General features: G+C 43.1%; 1 protein-coding gene across 3 annotated transcripts in view; it reads right to left on the minus strand.

Annotated features, from left to right (window-relative positions):
* Positions 1 to 10,932, minus strand: part of GRM8 (glutamate metabotropic receptor 8) — a 534,221-nt gene extending 523,289 nt beyond the window's left edge. For 2 of the 3 annotated variants that reach the window (XM_030549179.1, XM_030549177.1), the window contains exons 1-2: positions 10,824 to 10,932; positions 2,030 to 2,877 (exon numbers count right to left, since the gene is read on the minus strand). In XM_030549179.1, coding sequence (XP_030405039.1) covers positions 2,030 to 2,539 — 510 coding nt within the window. In that variant the 5' untranslated portion in view covers positions 2,540 to 2,877; positions 10,824 to 10,932. Of the gene's footprint in view, positions 1 to 2,029; positions 2,878 to 8,379; positions 8,426 to 10,823 lie in introns of those variants that run through there. The other variant, XM_030549178.1, reaches the window with a different exon arrangement.
* Positions 10,933 to 16,174: the final 5,242 nt, after the last annotated feature.

Below are 16,174 nucleotides of genomic sequence, written 5' to 3' on the forward strand. Positions count from 1 at the left end.
TGAGGAGTGAGTGCATAATGGTATCACATCAGAATAGTAGCATTTTACAACAACTGTGCACAAACGTAAATAATACCACAAGGTGCAAAGAAAGAGTGAATCTGGCCCGAGTATAACTTTCATGTTATTTTTATATTTAACCTCCTTTTTTCACTAAGACCAAATTGAAAATATTTCTAGAAAGGTTATTGTATCCCATTAGGTGAAGATATGTACCCTCTTTGCATATTGGGCCTGACCCAAACCCTTTGAAATCATGGAAGCAGGCTCATTTTGCATGCATAATGTATAGCCTGTTATATTTTCAGACTTTCTGAGTCAAATTCATCCATGGTGTAATTCAATTTAAGTCAGGGGAGTTAAACCAAGGAGGAATCTGGAAAGTATAGTCTGTAACTAGTTAAACAAAAATTGGACTCATGATGTCCATCCAACAGCTGTGAAATTTCACAAGCTGATAACATCAGTGGACTTCAGAATAGGCCTCATGTGAAAAGGGGGTCACATTATCATTAGCATGTGACATATCTCATTGAAGCTAAAAGGCACAGTCCCTAATTCAGCAAGGCACTTCAGCACATGCTTAAACATGTAAGAAATCTGACATCTATTCACTATTAACTTTAAGCACACGTTAAATGTCAATAAAATATGTCAATAAAACTTCAGTCCTTAATCACTTTAAGTGCTTTTCTGAATCAGGCCATAGTGCATACCTCATTTTTATATATAAGTATGTTTGCGCCAAGAGATGCTTCTTCCATTTGGAATTTTTAGCACAGTAGATTTTAATAAACTGTATGATATTACTTTAAATAGCATGATATATGAGGATGTGAATATATCTGTCTCAAACTGCTCCCCAAAAAACTGTGGAACTAAAGTACTCAAGAGTATATGCCAAGTCTATCTTACATTCTTGACTGCATCTGCTTGTTTCAATTGAAACCTTTACTTTAACAAATACATGTTTGCAGATACAGGTATGCAACATTTACAGTAACTGCACCACAGCTGAAGATGATGAGTAAATATTTCAAGTGAACTGGCCTAACATTTATCCCAGGCTTTCAACAGTGAGTTCTCAGCTAGCGGGGCAACATACTACAATTGTCCCTTTTTTTGGTCAAAACACTTCCTAGATGAGGATCCATTTGTCCCAATGTGGAGCAGGTACACATCCAATACAAAACACTAGTCTGTGAAAGTATCCCAGGGAGTCCCTGTTACGCCTTTCAGCTCTCAGATCTGATGGTAAAATAATACAGATGTTATAGCCAATTTATAAAACTTCATACCCTTAGAATTTTTGTTGTCAAAATATCCAGCATGATTAGCCTGATTTACGGTCTAGTTACTTGCCAGATACTCACCCTAGGACAGAAAAAATTCTTAAAAGGACAACTCTCTGCTTTCTTTTAGAAAGATCTTATATTTAATAATGTTCCTAACTCCTAGCAGATTAGATGAGACTCTATATAGAGATGTAACTCCTGGCAGAATTTTCCCTTCTAAGAAAAAGTTTCCCTATGATGAAATTTAACTACTGAGTTCTAGACCCTTGAAAATATTAAGTTATGAAGCAAACACTGACAACTCTGGGTCATATCCTGAGCATCTTACACACATGAGAATTCTCTTTTGCTCTGTTGCAGTCAGTGGCACTATACATGTAATCTGTCCCCTGGACTAAACAGTAGAGCAGTCATAATATTAACAAGTACACAGTTTGAGTGAAATCCCACAGTGTTTGCCCAGGGCTGATGTACTGAATGATCCCTGCAAGATGCTGAGAACTCACAATGCCTAGTGTAGCCAGCGAGAGTGGAAGGTGCTTAGCACTTCGCAAGAGGCACTCCACATCTTGAAGAATAGTGCCTTCTATCATTGCTCAATGTTTTGTTGGAGAAATAACTAGGCAAAAACTTCTGATTTTGGCCCTTTATTTATGAAAATGGAAATACCACAGTCATATTACGTATTATCATAATGGTTGTTATTTAAATGAAGAATAGAAAACTTTACCTACCTTAAAAAGTCTTAAAATATTAGCAACCATGATGGATACAGAACTTGCAGCAGCACCTATTACACCTGATATCTTGTCTGGCTTAGTGAAAATAGGCGGGTCTCCATTAGCACATTTCACATCTGAACCATCTTTCTCTATCAAAGCTTGTACGAATGTTAAGGACTGCTCCAATGCATAAGTGTCCCTGGAACAAGTATCTAGGATCCGGACACCTAAAGTGATATTGGCAAGAAGATCGGGATCCTTATTGATCTGATCTATTGCATATAGCATTGCCTCTAGTCTGTGGATCCCCTTCTCCTTCTTCAGCTCCCCACACGGAACCCCTCTATCTCCTTTTGCATGGACAGGGAACAGTCCTCCCAAGATGATGTCCCCATCCAGTCGAATAGAGTGGGCATATTCCTGGCCATGAGTTCTTTGCATCGTACTGAGTATCCAGTAGAATTTGGCTGTTAATAGGAAGAAACAATGGCAGGAGATGAGCTGCTTTCCTTCGTATAGCATTTTTCCTGAAGATGTTGTTGCTATCCAAGACCCAAAGTTCCTTCTTGCTAAAAGAGGAGATGGACCATTTGAAGCAGCACCTTCTGAAAGCTACCATCAGTGCCCAATAAGTAACAATATAGAATTGTGCCACAAGTAGAAAATAGATCTCAACAAAAGTTCTTAAAATATGTTTTACAAAAAACACCCATCAGTACCATGGGTTAATTTGTTTTGTGGTGAGGTGTTTTCAGCTATTGTAGACTGATGTTGAAATATAGATTAATATCTATGGCTCTGATGCTGGGAGGAAGTCAGCGACTCATGTCCTTGCATTTTGCCCTGCAGCTGAGGTACTCCTGAAAAATCAGTGAAAAATATTATTCAGTTCAGCAGTTTTGCACTTGTCAACAGTATTTACTTTGGAATATGAGTTACATTGCATAGGTTTTACTTTCCACGTTATGTAAGGGACTAATTCTTGGCCCACTGTGAAGTTGAACACCTGGTTGCACTGTACTAAAAGCTGAGAGATTAATGATACCAGCAAAGCAGAAGCAACACTGAGGTAACAAAGCCTAGCTTGATGCTCAGTCAGATCAGTAATTTTTATTTACAATTGCACTGCATGGAGCATTTAGATACAAAGACTTTGGGTTTTGTTCTGCAATATATTAAATCTCATAATATATTGTATTGGACCCATCCATCCTATTACAGTCTAAGGCTCTTCCCCTGCAAAGATTTACACTTACTAGTCTCATTGAATTCAGCAGCCTACTAATGTGCATAAAGTTAAGCATACACTTGAATTTTTGAAGCACTTGATAGTAACAGTGTTACTTCTCTGGCACAACTCATTTTCTGTTCAGTTCCATGTACGTCTATAGTGCTCCATAAACAATCATGATTTCAAACTCTGAATATAGTTCATGGGAAAATAATAGAGTTCCCAAGAAAAAGTTTCACAATATATTTTACCAGAGAAGGTATATATTTTCAGTTATATTTTACTTAATTTGAGGCCCAACATTAACAGGGCCTCCATTTTGTGCTTGCAGTTTGAGTGTGCAAAATTGGAATGAAATCCTTGCTTCACTAACACCAATTAAAAAACTCCCATTGATTTGAAAGGGGCCAGGAATTCACCCTGTATCTAAAAATTAGAGTGATATTTTCTTAAATATTTCTAAGGTACCTATTAGCTTGGTATCTAAGCACCAGTAACTAACTTTGTTAACTTGACTGTGTTAGTTCTTTAGACATTTAAATTGCCTAATTAGCACCAGTATTTTAAAAAGTCTAACTCCAAATGCATTTTGTTACAAGTACCAAGGATACCATATTTTGGGGGGAGGGGTTAAGCCCCCTGTCTTAATATGACTTGCTATAATATAAATAAAAATGTGATTCTATAATCCCTTAAACTGATCATCTTCCACTAAATATTATTTTGTTCCTCAATTTTCTCAGAACAAATTTTACTCAAATCACAGAAGCTACAGAAGAATTCTAAAATAATGGATGTTTGAAGGCCTGTGAAAAAGATTGGTTGTGGAGTGTCATCTACATAGAAGTAGCTCACCAAGATCCAGTAACAAAACAAAGACTTGAAATTGAACCCTGTATAATTGGTGTGAATAAAAGCACTGCCATTGGGAATATTAAAGTGCGGAAGAGCATGAAGCATAAAACTTCCAATGCCTCTAAATATTTAGTTTATTTGAATTTACTTGGGGATTGAATCTCAATGGATCAAAATCTGTGCCGATTGACATCATCTCATTGGCCTCTCTCTAAATATACAAAATATAAATGAGTGCAGGCTTTAGCCCAATGAGTTTACTTTCAGCTTTAAAGACGATAGGACAAAACTTGCTCTGTTACCCAAGTACAAATCTACATTGGATTCAGTTGAGTTGATCCTGATTTACATCAGAGTAACCGAAGGCAGAAATTGGCTCAAAATATATTGATGAGTACAAGAGAACCATTTACCAATCAGAATTGATCATCTTAAGCATCCAGAGACAAGTGCGTCTCTACATGATCTAAAGTAATCTACAGAGATACTTCTTTACTGATCCCCTGTTCATTATGAACAGCCAAGTCTTTAGAATAGACATACTAGCACCACTTTTCAAGGATTTCAGAATCAGTTCTTTGAATTAACAAAATTTTAAACAGCTCATATTTAACAATATGCTGAAATTTTGGAGGCAAGAGTAGAGAATTTAAAATGTCTCAGAATATTGATAAGAAAACTGCTGCTTTTTTTCCATGTGCCATTTGGCTGCATGGTTAGACCAAAGTCCATTTCTAATGAAGAATATTCTACTCAGAAATTGAAGCGTTAAAAATAGGTATCAATCCTTGTACACATGTACAGTGGTAGGTCAAACACAGTGGGCTTGACTTCTAAAGGATTTTTTGGAGTACAAGTGGGCCCAGTAACTTATCTAGGATGAGTAAGTTTAGAATAATTAGAAGGTTAAAGAAATCTCATAATAAGCATTTTGCAATATTACAAAATACTTGATTAGTCATCATGCATTCTATCATTAGATATTGTTAATTTGCAAAAAGAAGTGTGTATTTCATGTTAATGGCCATAACTTGCCTATAAAATGGAAGGGTAATTCTTTATAAAGTATTAATTTTAAATTTTAATAGGTTTAGTCTTATTGTATGTCTTCTAAGAAATCAAAGCTTTCATTATATTGCCTAATTTATTTGTATCACATTGCTTTGGCTATATTGATTAAGTTTTACAACTATGTTGCTGTGAGCCTGTGTAGCTAAGTAGAAATGAATTTAAATACAACTTTCATTTTTATCAATGATTTTTAGTTATATGAAAAATACTGACCTTCAGTGCTACAAATCCAGACAATTGTGTTTCATTTTCAGAGTTTCCCATTCAAAGTACAATATAATCCCTTTCTGACTGATCATAAATCTGGATTAATCCAAATATGTTCCCAATTTACCAGGTTTTTCATAGTGGTAGTCAGTGCTCACTGGGAAATAACTTCAGAGAAGAAATGTACACATCTCCTCAGCACTGAACATATAGATTCAAGAGGAAGTGCATCACAGAGCTTCACTTCAAGTCAACATAAAAGATCACAGGTTGCTTGCTCTTAATTGCCTTAAAATTGTATCTGGTAGTAACTGAATTTAAGTCCTTCTTAAAGCAAATTTTACAGTACAAATGTCCATAGATTATCATGTACATTCATTTTAATATATAAAAAGGTGGCGTTAGGGTGGATGGGGGAGTTGGAAGCTTTTATCATGGAACTAGGATAATGTTTAACTTCTGAAAGTACTTCCTTCAGCAATCACGCAGATCTTTAAGAATATTACTATTTCTTGTTTGGTAAAGCATGGCTATAGAAGCTTCAGGCTCAGTACAAACTGGAGTTCAATGTTGCACTAAGCAAGGTCTCATGAATACTGCAATTACAGTGTATGCACATGTGCATTATGTAATAGGACTGTTCATTATTCTGATCACAAACGCATTACTTCTACATTAGTCAGTCCCGTTACTGGAGTTCATTAATATAAAGAACTCTAAATAATAAGCTGAAATGATAAATAGTGAAATGGGTTAGGCAGTGGCTTTATTTTGGTAACAAAACTAATGAAAGAGTGACCTTTAATTTACAGTAGTGTCAACTAAAATGAATACAAATATCGTGACGAGATCCTCCCACAAAAAATATTCTTAAAATCACATACGCCCACACTGTGATTTCAAGTAGCACTCTATGCATTACAAATAGGGAAATATGTTTCCTCTAGTTCAGTGATTTTCAAACTTTTTTCCTGCTGACCCAGTTGAAGAAAATTTTTGATGCCCATGACCCAACAGAGCTGAGGATAAGGGGTTTGGAGTGTGGGAGGGGTTCAGAGTTGGGGCAGAGAGTTGGGCTGCAGGGGTGAGGGCTGCAGGGTGGGGCTGGGAATGAGGGGCATGGAGTGCAGGAGGGTTGTCTGGATTAGGGGGGGCTCAGGGCTGGGGCAGAGAGTTGGGGTGCAGGAGGGGTCAGGGTTTGGGGCTGGGTGTGCAGGCTCTGGGGTGGGGCTGGGGATGAGGGGCTTGGGATGCAGGAAGGGGCTCCTGGTTTGGGGGGGCTAAAGGTTGTGGCAGGGGATTGTGGCATGGGATTGGGGCACAGGATTACCTCGGGCAGCTCCCGGTCAGTGGCACAGTGGGGGTGCTAAGGCAGGCTTCCTGCCTGTCCTGGCACTGCAGACCATACTGCACCCCAGAAGCAGCCAGTGGCAGGTCTGGCTCCTAGGCGAAGGCATGCAACCGGCTCCCCATGGCTCTTGCTTGCAGGCACTGCCCACCCAGCTCCCATTGGCCAGTGCTTGGGCAGGAGCAGCACACGGAGCCCTGTGGATCCCCCTCCTAGGAGCTGGACTTGCTGCTGGCCGCTTCTGGGGTGCAGTGTGGTGTCAGAACAGGTAGGGACTAGCCTGCCTTATCCAGGCAGCACCACTGATGGGACTTTTAATGGCTCGATTCGTCAGCACCACCGATTAAAAGTCCCATCCGCGGTGCTGCCTGGATAAGGCAGGCTAGTCCCTACCTGTTCTGACACAACACTGCACCCTGGAAGCGGCTAGTTTCATGGATCTTTATCTCAATGTCCTATAAGACAGTTTAACAGACATGACTCTTTACTGGGGCTGTGTGAAAAGAGCAAGTTTTTTCTATTAAAAAATATTGACAATTATGTTTAAGGCCATTTCACATTTCCCTACTTTCACTTTTCACAGCATTTTGAAGAGTTGATAAGGTTTTCATTAAAATCATATCAAAATTTTGTTTTTAAAAAAGAATATTTTTGAGAAAAAGAGAGGCTATTTTTTCTCAAATTTATCTTCTTTTCAAGTGATAACCACAAAATTGTTCAGATTTATGAAAAATTGATTTGGTTTCATAAAATGAAAATGTAAAAATCTTCCATTTCAAAATTTTGAGGAGAGGATCTTGCAAGTATTTTTGACTTTCCTCTTTATAATATGAAAATAAGATATTTATAGTAACAGACTCTTATCTTCCTAGTTTTTAAGCAAACACTTATATTTTCCTGAGAAATATTTTCTCTTATACTGCACTACATTCAGTGATGAGAAAATATGTGAAGAGGACTATATAGCATATAAAGGTGTTGCCAGATGAACACAACAATTTGAGTTTCATATAAAAGCAGATTGATTCTTTTTGTTTACAGTGTAAGTGGATTGTGGAAGTCTTAGGTCCTGACTCTTAAAACGCTAACTTGAAGGAGTACTTTAGGTTCTGGAACTGGGGGTGCTGCTGCACCCCAGGTTCAAGTGATTTCTATCATATACACGGTTTACAGTTTGGTTCAATGGCCCTCAGCCACCCACTATACAAAATGTTCTAGCACCCCTAAGGAGTACTCCTTATTTATAGTAGTCCCATTTACTTCAGTCCTATGAGTAAGGATTTTATCACTTCTTCCTTCTGAGGGAACCCTTTGCACAATAAAAAAACAAGGCAAGTTACCATCAGCATCCAGTCCACATGAACTATTTTTTCATCATATGGCATGGGAGAAATGTCTCAGATCAGTCTACTTCAGACTCTTTTCAAGTCAACTTCAAGTACCACCAGAATTTCTGCCTTCACATCCTACCCTGTGAATCTCCATCTTTTAAACAAGCTATCTTTAAAAGTCAAAATAAATCCTCTCCAAGTGTGGGCCTAATAAAAGCTTAACGCTAATACATAAATCTTCCAAAGGAAAATCATAGTAAGCACTTCTCTCTGTTCCTGACTGATCTTACAACTGAACAAACTTTATCAATATTCACACCTTTCAGACTTGATTTTTCACCCCTGGTCTAACAGGTGAAGAAGAGCAGTGAAATTTTCCAGGTCAGCCTAAGGAGTTTCTTCACCAGAGTTCAAATCTCTGGCCATCAGCTGTAGTTTAGACCAAGATTCCATGCTTCATCCAGGACCTGGAACATCCTAACAGGGACAGTGGGGAACTCAAATGTAAGTGCAGAATAGGATTTTTTTTTTTTTGCAACAGCTCTGGGAAACATATTTGTCCAAGAAAAATAATTAGATGGCACAGGAAAGTTAATATTAAAAGGAAAATCTGCCTGTGCCTAATACACCATCAAAATTGCTCAAGAATAATTTCATCCCAACATAAAGATCACCATCCTAATACTGCCAAGGTCATTATCAGCTTGGGTTACTGGCTGTATAAGTGCCAATACACAGTCAAAGCTATCTATCAGTAGCTTTAATTTGAACATCCAATATCTCAGTTGAAAAATTCAGTATCCTCATTTGCTTTCTTTGTGGCAGATCTTTCCTTTCCCTCTTCTTTCCTGGCTGCCTTTATATTAATAATTATACTCTGTACTTCTGTAGCCTTTTTCATCCCAGCATCTCAAACTGCTTAAACATTAAGTGGATCTTTTAGACTAGTTCCACCTGGAAGGGTCCTCTACTGCATAGTGAAAAGGTCCAGTAATCATTTCAGCAGTGAAATAGGATAAGCTGCATTTCACCAATTTTTCCTGCTAAACTACACAAAAATCAACCATTATCTAGGATGTGAACCTTCTTAGCAGGGAGCCCTCTATTGTTCTCTACTTTTACTTAACTAAGCCATTTTTATCTTCCCACACTCACATCTACCATACCAATTTGCTTCTGTTATTGAGGAATTGTATTAACACTAAGCTAAGCTATCCCCACTATTCCTGGCGTCTTTCATTATCATTAGCAGCTGTAGTATTTTAACTGTTTTACTACCCACCAATCTTCCTTAGAACCTAAATAGTGGTGTGCGATGTAGTTATGCAAATGACCAGATTAGAACCAAATGCTCCTGTTGTTCATTACAGTTAATTAAAAAAAAATCTAACGTGAAATAAACAAACTTTCCATTTGGTTATACATGATCATCAGCCTCTATGCACAGCTACAGGCAATTTCTTTTTCTCCTTAAATTAAGTGGTCACTTTTAATGGGACAGGTTATTATTGAACAAAAACAAAAATTCTTTTAACGAATCCCCAGTCCCAAAGGTCAGAAGCTTTCCAACGCCAAATGCCCATCCTGTACCGGGTCTGCGTGCAATTCGGATCGGTATTCGACTTTCATTGGTGGTGGGGGGGGAGGGTTATGCGTTATTCACCCAGCCCTTGCAAACACTTATGACTCTCACATTAAACACATGCACAATGCTGTGAAAAGACTCATCACCCAGCGGGAGAGCTAACACTTCCCGAACAGAGGTGAGATTACTTTGGAAAGTGCAGACTCTTCTCCATTAACAGCCTTATTTTGGGTTGAGTATTGTGCGAAACATCAAGGGAGCAGAGGGATTCTCCCCCACCCCGCACACACACACCATGCCCCCTTCAGATATCTATCCCTCCCCCCGCCGGGTACTTGCAACCGGATTGAAGTAATAATTAGTGTTGGCTGTCGGGGGATCTGTCATATCTTGCGCAGTTTGGTGGCTGTTTCATTGTCACAAGCCGGCACGTGGTAGCCAGCCATGTGGGGTTCTATTATACATTTTCAGCAGTTTCGAACAAGCTGCGAGGGATCTTCGCGCTGTTTCGCTGAGCAGATGGATTTGGGTTCAGTATTGCTAGCCCGGCTCCTTTCTGGTGGTGCCTGGGGTTCGAATTACCTAACGCTCGGGAAAGGGGTCACAATCAGGCTGCTTTAAAAAAAGACAAGAAAAAAAAAGCTACTGAAAATAACGGAAAGAAGGGAATCCTACGTATCCCAGCACTGGATATTCCCACCCTGCTAGAATCGAAGTTTGTGGCAGCAGCTGCCTGCACTCACCCAGTGTTTATTACTACGCATTTAATAAACAGGTTAAATACTTAATGTAATTTTATCCGCCCAGCGCGCAGAAACTGAAACAATAAGGAGGTGGAAAGCTCGCGTGCTTATAAAGGAAAACTGCCCCTCTTTGTGGTTTATAATCGGATGCATTTAAAGGAGGAAGGGGAGAGATCTTGAAATTCAGGGCTACAAATGTCCTTGCTGGGATAGTTCTTTGCTCATTGTCTTTTTAACGTGCAGTTTAATTCGAGCTGGTTTTAGGAGGAAATTGACAATAAAAGCCCAGGCTATTTCAAGCCCCACAAATCAAGCAGATACTATCTAGCAGAAGATATTAACTAGGACAAAACTTGCATTGACGCTTATTTGTTGACTTCCCTCTCTCCTTCTCCCCTCCCCCTCTCCGCCACCAAAAAAAAATGGTACAAATACCTTGAGCCTCCATTCTATCAAAAATAGTTACATGTCCGTATTGCTGAGAACCGGTGGAAGAAGTCCTGGGAATTGATCAAAGCCGCCCTAACTTGCCGCTAGGAACTAGCATTCGGTAATTTCCCTAAGATCCGCAGCTCAGCTGTCTTCCCCGGTAACGTCAGCTGGAGGGGCCGGAGCTCAGACCGGGACAGGTAGCCAGAGAGCTATTTCAATGCTGCTGCAGAACACTGTAGAGCAGCCTAGCAAAACCAGCCCGGGTACCTCCTCGCCCACCAAAAACACCCCGGAAAAAAAACTTTTAGGGACCGCTTCGAGCTCAAACCCCAGTGCTGCTCTCTTAGCCCAACTGTTTTGCCTTTCACCCGCGAGGGCTGAGCTCTGGGTTGCCCCCTCTTGGCATCTGAAATGAATCTAAGCAAAGGACCATTGTTCTCCTCTCCCCAATCGCCAGCCTGCGTTTGGATACACCGATTAATTCCCTCCCCCTCGCAGTAAATCAAATCACCAAACTCCAAGAACGGGCCAACTTGATGCATCCAACACTCGGATAAATAGCTGCAGCCCTCGCGCTCTTAGCATAGTGGGGGCTCTGGCTCCCCGCACACACACACGCCCCCCCGGGTCTTACCCTGGCTCGGGAAGAAGCTGCTGGGAAGGAGCCGGCTCGGTGGCTCTCAGCCCCATTTCAGTGCATGCCGGCGCGCGAGGAGCTGCACTTGTAGCTGTTCTTGGTGCTGAACGAGACAGCGATTCCAGAGCACGACGCGAAGTCTCTTCCATGTGAATAACAAATACACCCACTGGCAGCCGCTATTGGTCTGTCTAACTCTCCTAATCCACCTCTTATCAGGCACTCAGCCTGGCCAGGGGCAAAGGGAGCTTTCCCTGCCCGGGATCTCGCAGGCTAATCCCCACCGTTTAGCGCCAAGCAAATCTCATCTCAAACTAACCCCGCTGGTAGGAAGCCCCCTGGATCAGGCTATGAAGGCTGAGACTCGGGTACCCCGCCTCCCATGTCTTACAAGCTTTCGCCTCCTTTTGCACACACTGCAGTTAACACACACGCGCCTTTCCCCAGGGCGGAGGTCTGAGACCACAAGGTCCGGGTAAACAAGTATTTCTATCAGGTTTGATCTGCAGTAAAAGCCAATTATGGGAGTGGGGGGAGGGAAGGAGATAAGGCGGGGGAAACATATGGGCTCCTAAGGAACATAGCTGTTAACATCTCTTCCCTGGGCTGGAGCTAAGTCATTCAGACACAGCGAGGGAACCCTTTGGGCAGGGTATTCCTGAGGCTCCGGGTGGCGCTGGTGCTGATCTGTGATCAATAAACAATAATCACCGGGCCATCGAGGAACACGTGGCCCGCGCTTGGAAATTAACAAGCAGCTGGCCGCAGGCGGCTGTCAGAACATCACGGCTCTCATCGCAGTTGCCCATCAAAGTTTGCAGATGCCTTAAGTGGCCGCGTCTTGGTCTGTTCCCAGAGGCTCCCCTGGGGGTGGGGGACTTTTCTCCAGCACCAGCGTTAGCGGGGAGAGGGCTCTAATGGGGCGGGGAGGAGGGGCTGGGACGAGGTGGGTTTCTCTATCTTGTATCGCGGCCCCAGCCCCTGCTGCTTGTGCCCGCGTGGGGGGTAAGGGGCAGGCAGTAAAGGGACGCCCCAGCTTTGCTTTCCTGTCGGGATCGGCGTTCAGGCTTCCCTAGGGCGGCAGGTGTCGGGCCAGCCGGGCTGTGTCGGCTGGAAGCCCGGCGTCGGGTTGTTCCCAGCACGGCGAGCAGCTGGGGTTTCTCTCTGCTCCGGCGGAACTGGCCGGGCCTGGTGAACAGGCTCCATCTGGAGGCAGCGGCTGGTAATTGCATGCTCCGGAGCTGGGTGAATGTGACTCACCGAAGCTCCCTCTCCCTGTCCCTCCCCAGAGCCTGAGGCTGCCAAGCGCACAGGCGGGGGCAGAGGCCGAGCTGCGAACGGGAAGGGCGCAGCGCGATAGGGCACCACAGAAATGAAAGAGCAGGGCTGAGCCAGGGCGCAGAGCAGCGGTTATGGCAACAGGACAGGAAGAGGTGCAATGGGGAGTGGAATTAATTACACTCCCCCGTAACTTTCTGCTTCCTTTGGGCTCAAGTGAGGAGCAAGGAACCTTTATTAAAAGCTGGTGCTCAAAGGCCTGCTGGGAACGAGGTGCAGGGTAGCTCCAGGGTGGTCTTGCGCGCTATGCGTATTGGGGCTGGGGGAGGTTATATATAATGTAATGAGGCCAGCTGACGCTGTCATCCTGGGCTTTGTTGTTTGTTACTGCTTGGCTTTGTGCAGTAATGGCCTGCCCCAGGCAAGCTGGAGGGCACTGCCAGCCCTTACTGGGTCTTCTGAGCCTGTAATTGCTATCCTGTAATGAGTGACAAATATCTGCCCTGGAAACTTCATGTACTGTTATCCTGAACACGTTGAGCCATGCCGTCATTGAGGATTTGGGTGTTGGGGAGGGTATTAATCCTTTGCTAACAATGAGAAAATCAGGGTGTTGGGCTAGCTTCTGTTAGTGGTGTGGTGTGTTAGAAATCTAGGACACACTTACCTGGGCTAAACTAGCACTTCTCAAACTGAGGGTCCTGTCCCAAAAGGGGGTCAACAAAGCTATTGTAGGGGGGGGGGAAATTTTGTATTTCTGTTCTAGTTATTAATACCCACACATCATCTTGAATTCCTAACAACAACTAGGAATCCATCTTGGCTGCCTTTCTTCCCCCTCCTTAGGAAGTTTCCCATCCTTTTTGCCAAAAGGAAACCGGGTACCATGTGACATGCAATCTGCCCAGTAACAGCAGGGCATATAAGGACTAGCACGCCTAAAGGAAGGTGCTGTCCATCTGAGAGGCAGAGTGCTGTACTCGAGTCCATAAGGCAGAGTACCGCACCTTAGTGTTGTGGGAGGGTTTAACACACTTGCGCACAAGGGTGAGCTACCACCCTCTCATCCGATCTTTCTTACACCCACAATGCCGCAGGGAAGAAGGAAGAAGAATCACCAGCACTAAACCGAGTTACCACCTGCCTGTTGCCTGAGATCCACTTCTCACCCTGCTGAGTCACCTGGTCAGTCCTGGACCCGATCCACATCGTGAGGTCAGGAGGCTCTAGACAAGCTGCAAGATATAGTAGAGACCTTTTGAATCCTCCATACCCCTTATCTGGGACTCATCTTGGGGAGGGAGTAAACCCTTTCGGTCACAGTCAGTATAATTATAGTGTCACCTTTGCCTGTTGGTTTGAGCATTGGCCTGCTAAACCCAGGGTTGTGAATTCAATCTTTGAGGGGGCCACTTAGGGATCTGGGGCAAAAAATCAGTACTTGGTCCTGCTAGTGAAGGCAGGGGACTGGACTTGATGACCTTTCAAGGTCCCTTCCAGTTCTATGAGATGGGTATATCTCCATATATTATTTACTTTACTTACCTGTGTTAGGAGTCTTTTATAGCATACCCAGTTTACTTACCTTGTTGAACTGTTGTTAGTCTAATAAACATACCTGAGTTCTACTCCTGCACTCTTGTTGGTTTTTATTTTGGGCAAGCTTAAACCCTGATGATAGATGGAGATAGGGAGATGAATCTCTTGACTGATTTTGGCCATGCTAAACCCAGTCAACAGTGGTATTGCCACCTTTACTTCTGTGTGGCTGCTGGCTGGGAGCCCAGCTCTGAAGGCAGAGCTGCTGCCAGCAGCAGTACAGAAGTAAGGGTGACATGGTATAGGGGTTGAAGTGGTTTCCATCATATGCAGGCATAGGCACCGACTCCGTGGGTGCTCTGGGGCTGGAGCACCCACAGGGAAAAATTGGTGAGTGCTTAGCACCCACCAGAAGCTCCCCGCCTCCCTCCACCTCCACTCTGCCTCCTCCCCTGGGCGCACCGCGTGCCTGCTTTTTCCCCCTGGCTCCCAGCACTTGCGCCACGAAACAGCTGATTCGCGTGGCAAGCACTGGAAGGAAGGGGGAACGCGGTGCACTTGGGGAAGAGGCAAGGCTGGGGATTTGGGGAAGGGGTCCAATGTGGCAGGGAGGGGGCAGAGTTGGGGGGGGACTTTGGGGAAGGGGTTAGAATGTGGGTGGGGCAGGGGCAAGGTGGAGCCAGGGGAAGGGGGGCATGGGAAAGTTGGCACCTATGTATGCAGGGTTTACAGTTTGGTTCAGTGGCTCTTAGCACTCCCACTATAAAAATTGTCCCAGCACCCTTGCCCTTACAACTTTTAGACCGGTTGTTAAGGAACTCCTCCAGGATGTGAGAGGCTCCGGCTCAGTTCCCCCTCTGCCAGGTGAGGAGAAGTGAACATAGGTTTCCCAGACCTCAGTGAGTCCCCTAGCCACTGTAATAAGCAAACATACAAGTACAGAGCTGTGTAGATTTCTCACAAGTAGAGGCACAGAAGATAAGGTTTCCTACCTTCTATTTTTCAGAAAAAATTAAGTTACAATGGTTTTGTTCAGTGACGTTGAATGATAAATTCTCCAACTATTTAGACAGACATACACTCATCCAGCTTCTATTGCAGCTAATGGCAGTTGGAGAAAGGCTTTAGTTATCAGTAAGTTTGGGCAAATCTTCTCTGCCTGATTCAAAGAAGGGATTTGAATCCAAATCTCCTATCACCCAGGTGAATGCCTTAATCATCCAGCTATAATGTCATTCTCACTCTCGCCTATTGGCCAATGTGTTTATATAAGAACATAAGAATGGCCACACTGGGTCAGCCAATGGTCCATCTAGCCCAGTATCCTGTCTTCTGACAACCAATGCCAGGTGCCTGAGAGGGAATGAACAGAACAGGTAATCCAGTGATCCATTTCCAGTCACCCATACCCAGTTTCTGGCAAACAGAGGCTAGGGACACCATCCCTGCCCATCCTGGCTAATAGCCATTGATGGATCTATCCTCCATGAACTTATCTAGTTCTTTTTGAACCCTGTTATAGTCTTGGCCATCACAACATTCTCTGGCAAGGAGTTCCACAAGTTGATTGTGCGTTGTATGAAGAAATACTTCCTTTTGTTTTAAACCTGTGCCTATTAATTTCATTTGGTGGCCCCTAGTTCTTGTGTTATGAGAAGGAGTAAATAACACTTTCTTATTTACTTTTTCCACACCAGTCATGATTTTATAGACCTCTATCATATCCCCCCTTAGTCATCTCTTTCCCAAGATGAAAAGTACAAGTCTTATTAATCTCTCCTTATATGGAAGCTGTTCCATACCCCTAATCATTTTTGTTGCCCTGTTCTGTACCTGTTCCAATTCCATATATCTCTTTTGAGATGGGGTGACCCAAACTGCCTGCAGGATTCAAAATGTG

The sequence above is a fragment of the Gopherus evgoodei genome, chromosome 1, assembly GCF_007399415.2.
Source record: "Gopherus evgoodei ecotype Sinaloan lineage chromosome 1, rGopEvg1_v1.p, whole genome shotgun sequence".
Taxonomy (NCBI): domain Eukaryota; kingdom Metazoa; phylum Chordata; order Testudines; family Testudinidae; genus Gopherus; species Gopherus evgoodei.